General features: G+C 48.7%; 1 protein-coding gene across 1 annotated transcript in view; it reads left to right on the top strand.

The window, feature by feature from the left end:
* Positions 1-732: 732 nt before the first annotated feature.
* The window catches only part of ARHGAP31 (Rho GTPase activating protein 31), a 108,573-nt gene continuing 103,305 nt past the window's right edge, over positions 733-6,000 (top strand). Inside the window, exon 1 of the mRNA XM_047791654.1 lies at positions 733-1,010. Coding sequence (XP_047647610.1) covers positions 911-1,010 — 100 coding nt within the window. The 5' untranslated portion in view covers positions 733-910. The remainder of the gene's footprint in view (positions 1,011-6,000) is intronic.

Below are 6,000 nucleotides of genomic sequence, written 5' to 3'. Positions count from 1 at the left end.
TTTTTTTCAGTCCCACCTAGCCCCCTCCATCCAGAGTGCCAGCGCGCCTCCTCCCGCCGTCTTCAAAGAGCCGTCGATGGGGCAGGAAGCTGGTGGCTCGGGCTGTGGGTGCTCCTAGGAGAGCGGCGATTTCCTCCCGGGCGGGCCAGTTATCTCTAGAGTCACCGAGCAGCTCTGCGAAGAGCGCGTTCTCTCCCCAACCCCGTACTCCTCAACCCACCCACCTACTTCCTCCGGCTCCATACACACATGAGCACAGAGCTGCCAAAAATTTCCACCCTCCGCCCCCCTCCCTAGCTAACTTCCTTCCAGCATTTCCTGAGCTGGATGATCCTAGGATTTGTAAGACAGGAAAAAAAGGAAGGCGTGAGGGCGGGCGAGAGAGACAGGATGCTTGTTTTTCGTTCTACCAAAGCCGTCTGAAGGCAAGACAGCGCGCGCCGGGCAGAGGACCCACGCAGTCCCTGGGCCGTCTCCCCGCCCGCCGCCGGCTTCCCCGCGCCCTCGGCCACTCCCGGGCTTCGAGAAGACGGACCGGAGAGCTCGCCCTCCCTCCAAAGAGGAGGAAGACAACCGAAGACACCGCGGGAACCTGTGAAAGTCCCTGGGACTCCAAGTGAGGAAGTGACACTCCCAGCGAGCCGGCCCGCCGCTGCCAGCTCCGCACGGCCTGCGGCACCGCGGCCCTGGAGGAGCGCGCGGTGGATTTCAGGCTCCGCGCCCGCGCCGGGCTCAGCGCCCCGCGGGCTCCATGCGCTCTGCCCCGGGCCCAAACTCTTCCCGACGCCCATGCGGCCCCACAGCGCCGCGCCGCAGCCACTGATCTAACCCCCACCCCGGAGACCACCGTCGGCGCGGTGCCAAGCAGAGGGGAGGGGGAGACGGAGGGCAACCTCTTTGGGACTAACTCATGAAGAACAAGGGTGCCAAGCAGAAGCTGAAACGAAAGGGAGCCGCCAGCGCCTTTGGCTGTGACCTCACGGAGTATCTGGAAAGCTCAGGACAGGATGGTAAAGTGCCTTCGCCTACCCCCCTCCCCCCTTCTTTTTGTTTGAGAGAAAGAGGGACTCTCCGAGGGTGTGTTACATTCAATTCACAAGTTAATGTATTCCAGGCCTGTGCGCTCCTTCTACTTTTTTTTTTCTTTTTGAAGAACATACACAATTCTTGAGGTGCATAGCGCTGCCACCCCGAGGTGTAGAGGCTGTGTCAGTCCTTCCGTTTGTGTCACACAAGCCGTTAATGGGCGGTGCTGCTGCAAGTTTAAGCGGCTACCCCTGGGGACCTGGGGTGGGGGCTGGAGAGATCCCGATCCCCAACTTTGGATGTGGGAGAGGAGGGATGAGGACTGGACCTGTGGGATGGTATTCACTGGGCTTCTCTGGGTACATAATTATGACCGCCTTAGGTGTCCCTCCCGGCTTCTCCAGTTTCATCAGCTCACATCTTTTTTTATTAATGTGCTGGAAGGCAGGGGGTGCGGTGGATCCTGGCTGGGGGAGTGGTTGCACAAACATTTTCTGAATTTCTGAACTGATGCCAAATATATAGTACCTCCCTCCCTCCCCTTCCCAACCCCTCAGACCCTTTACCTCCTCTTGGCTTTCAGATTAGCGTTTGGTGTGTCAGACAAGAAGAGTGTTGTAAAAAGGTCAGAGGGCCTTGACTTGAAAATAGTTTAGGAGAGCGTTTCTTAAGGAGAGAATCTCTGCTTTCAAGGTCAGATTGGAAAAAAAAGCCGATCCTCCAGAGTAGAGACAATTTAAACATTTGTTAGGGGGAGGGCGAAAGAAAACAATCCAGAACACAATAACAGCATTTGAGGTTAGAAGTTTTTAATCATAGGAACGTTGGAGAAATTGAGCATTAAATGACTCCTTTTGTAAGGTTGACTGGCCCTGTACTTATCTGTGACAAAAAGGCCTTGTCTTCAGAAACTTCAGTGAGAGAGAAAAAAGTCTACTATATGGGCCTTGTGTTTATACATACATAGATACAAGAAAGGGGGGAAACTGAAGGGCTAACTATGCAGAATAATTCTGCCTCCAGGAAAATAATCTCAAAAACTATTTGATTAGCTCATATCAAATGTGCATCTCAAAAACAGAGCAATGCTTTTGTTTCTATTTCATTTTTTTCAAAGACTCAGCACCACCTAGTAATTTGCAGTGGTGTGATATTCCTGCGGAATTCTTGAGTTCAGAGTCTGCTGTGTCATTAGGACAAATAGCTTGGTATTTTACAGCTTGGGGGACCACACATTTCAAAACTGCCTCTTTTGCAACTGGGACACAGCAGAGTCAATTCATTTAATCCTCTCCAACAATCTGGAGAGGTAGATTTGAAATAACATCGCACGGGTTGAGTTTTTTTGAGTGTGAGAGAACGCCAAGTATGCAGCTTAACCATTACCCTCAGAAGTTCGCAATGAAATGTTTTCCTCCACCTGTTTTTGCAAAGGGGGGCCTTCAGGTTCACATCCAGGTTCACTTAATGAATGCTTGTGGATACCACCTCCTACCATGCAGGTGTTCTTCTGGGCCCTCACCCCAAAGTTTAGAGTTGCGTGGAGGTGCTTATCAATCCTGCCCCTTCTTACAATGTCACAGGTCATAGGATGAGCCAGCAATCCCAGGGTTCTGTAAAGACACTTCAAAGGCAGCCTTAGACAATCCCTCTTTCACCTGCTTTGTATTTTGGGTTTTCATATATGTTTCATTTGGAAAAAAAGAAAAAGAAAAGGGACTACTGCTGAAAGGGGAAAAAAATGGAAACCAGTACCCAGTGCTACCTACCCTGGGAAGGGAGGAGGCAGTGCAAAGAGGTAAACTGACTTGCCTTATATCGTCAGTCATGAAGGAGGCAGAGGGCTCTGGCCCACTAGGCTCCTTTCCCTTCCCTGGCTTCCTTGTCTAGGCCAACATTCTCCTCTAATGCTTTTTTTTTCTCCCCCTAAATTGAAAGCAGACAGTCCTGCCCCAGAATCAGCGAACTTTCAAGACTGACATACCTGAAGAAAGTTCAGCTTTGAAACAGAAGGAAATTGACCCACTTAATGATCCAGACACCGTTATTGTGCCACGTGGGAATTGGCGTGCACAATACCTAGCTTATATAAATGAGGGTAATTAGGATTTCTCTTTTTCCCACATTTAGAACTAGTCAGGCATTTTTCTCTTATTTTTGTTATAGTGTAGCATCAATAAGTAGTCAGTGCTAATGGTTTTCTCTAAAACACTGTGTCCTCATGAGCTTTCATGTGTCCTCCTCATGAGCTTTCTGGAACGTGTTGGTTAATAGGCAAGGCCTGGACTCTGTCCCCAGGGAGAAAAAGCTGACCTGGGCAGTGCCCCTTTGCCTGCCACCTGAAAGTTCAGCCCAGAATCCTGAGGGTGACAAGTCATCGTGGTAATAGGTTGTGGAATTCTGGGGAGGGCCTTATAAGACTGGTATTGTGGTTACTCAGCTTTGGAGGTCGGAGATAAGGTGACGGACTTGAGGAGAGACAGAGAAAAATGGATCCAGGTCTGGGAGCAGGAAGGGCAGAAGGAAAGGACAGAGATGTGGGGAAGCCAAAAGAACTGCTGAGTTTGGAGAGGGAGGGAAAGCCCTGAGCTGGGGTACAGAACAAAGCTGGTGACAGTTATCTGTGCTCAGCCCACCTGATTATGGGGAAGCAATACTCACTCCCCATGTGAGGACCGAGCACGGAGGACGAGTGTCATTCGCTTCTGCAATTTGCTGCAGCCAAGCCCTGCTACCTTCAGTTGGATAAGGCTGCTGAGGCAGGGTGTGTAGGTGACAAATAGATATTCAGCTTAAAGGAGACGTTGCTTGAGGCCAGTGTCATCCTTAATCTTTAGGAAGCTGATGAAAACCAGAAACCTTTCCCTTAGAAACACACACCAACACACACGCACAAATCATGTATACAGTTTCTGTGGGCATCCACACAGATGCCAAGTTCAGACCCTGCTGTTGATCATCCCCAGCTGCACATAGGGCTGATGTGAAGGGCCAATTTTCCTCTTTTTGCTTCTTTGACCGCTCTTCTCCAGCTGGTGAGATCACCCAAGAATGGCATGAAATTGCTCCTGGCCAACTTGGCCAGCCTTTCTTTCACTTCCCCTCTAGCACAGTGGCTGCTGCCCCAACCCCCAGCTCTCCCCTGGGAACCAGATAACTTTCTCTTCCTGTCTGGAATAGCGGGAGAAGATCATCCCTTCCTAGCTGCTGATGCTGAAAATAGTACCGTTTTCTTTGTCTTCTTTTTGACCACTGAGTATGAAGACCCTTGCTTGCAGAGCTATGTAATGAAAACCACATCATTGTGTCGCCTGCGGTTGGAAGACTGTGGGTGAAGCCCTGTGAGGCCAGAGTGCATCCATGAGCATTTCCTACCTCTCCCCTCTGAGCCGAGTGCTCTGGATCTTCCCACAGTGCTTGGAAATGCTGGGGCCAGGAGTCAAGAGACCAGAAAGAGAGCATTACAGGAAAGCTGTCTCTGCCTCCATGCTGGTCCCACTCTAAGGGCTGAGGACTTCCTCACCCTTCCCAACAATCTCAGCCTTTTGACTCACTCCCTGGTAAAAAGTGATCATTATTGGCATGGTAGTTTGCTTGATGGTGGCACATTAGGATCACCTGAGGAGCTTTAAAAAAGGCTGATCCTCAGGTCCCTTTTCAAACAATTAAGTCAGAATCAAGGAAGTTCCTTTCGTGGCTCAGCAGAAATGAATCCGACTCGTATCCATGAGGATGTGGGTTCGATCCCTGACCTCAGTGGGCTAAGGATCCAGTGTTGTTGCTGTGAGCTGTGGTGTAGGTCGCAGATGTGGCTCAGATCTGGCTTTGCTGTGACTGTGGTGTAGGCCAGCAGCTACAGCACTGATTCCATCCCTAGCCTGGGAACCTCCGTATGCCTCAGGTTCAGCCCTAAAAAGCCAAAAAAAAAAAAAAAAAGTCAGGATGTCTTGATGACCAGGCATGGGTATGTTTTAAAATCTTCCGAGATGATTCTGATATGTAGGCAGAGTTGAGAACCTCTGCTTATCATGATTATTCATAGATTATTTTCTCCCTAGATAAGCAGACTTGACTATTCAGAATGTACTGTCTGAATGTTTGATAAGGATATTATTCCTGAGGTTTTTTCTGTTTCTTAAAAGGTTGAAAAGAAATATGTGTGTGTGCATATTTGATTTGAGGGATTACAAAAGTTTCCTAACAAATAAATAAACACCCATTACAAAATAGAATTTTAAGCTTGAAGATAATAAGATGTCTCCAGGATTTCAAAGAACAATGATAAGGTAGTGAGAACTTTGAGATGTCACTTTTCTACATTTCTGAAGCTAACTCATTCTTTCACTTTATTTGTTCATTTCACAAATAGTCACTGGGCAAGAAGGAAGCAGGCACCCCAGACTCAAGAAATTTACAGTCTGAGGGATGTGAACTGAGTCCTGAAGTTAGCTGCCATAACCACAGGAGAAAATATGAAAGCTTTTATCTTCAATTAAATAGACAAGACACCTAAACATAAACAGGAGCTAAGTCTTAGCAAGGAAGGTGAATATTTTTCTGTTCCAGAGAAAATTTAACAATGATGGAGAACCAGGACAGAGGGATTCCCTTTGGCTTAGTTGTTTCCTCCCCAATGTCTTGCCTGGCACTTTCTCTACCTTTTTTTGTTTGTTTGTTTTGTTTTGTCTTTTTGCCTTTTCTAGGGCCGCTCTCGAGGCATATGGAAGTTCCCAGGCTAGGGGTCGAATAGGAGCTGTAGCCACCAGCCTATGCCAGCCACAGCCACAGCAACTTGGGATCCGAGCCGAGTCTGTGACCTACACCACAGCTCACGGCAATGCCAGATCCTTAACCCACTGAGCAAGGCCAGGGATCGAACCCACAACCTCATCGTTCTTAGTCGGATTTGTTAACCACCAAGCCATGACAGGAACTCCACCTAATTCTTATCCTTTGGGTCTCAGCAGCTTCTGG

This window comes from Phacochoerus africanus, chromosome 1 (assembly GCF_016906955.1).
Source record: "Phacochoerus africanus isolate WHEZ1 chromosome 1, ROS_Pafr_v1, whole genome shotgun sequence".
Taxonomy (NCBI): Eukaryota; Metazoa; Chordata; class Mammalia; order Artiodactyla; family Suidae; genus Phacochoerus; species Phacochoerus africanus.
The sequence above is the reverse complement of the archived record's forward strand: the minus strand, read 5'-3'. Positions and strand labels throughout refer to the sequence as shown.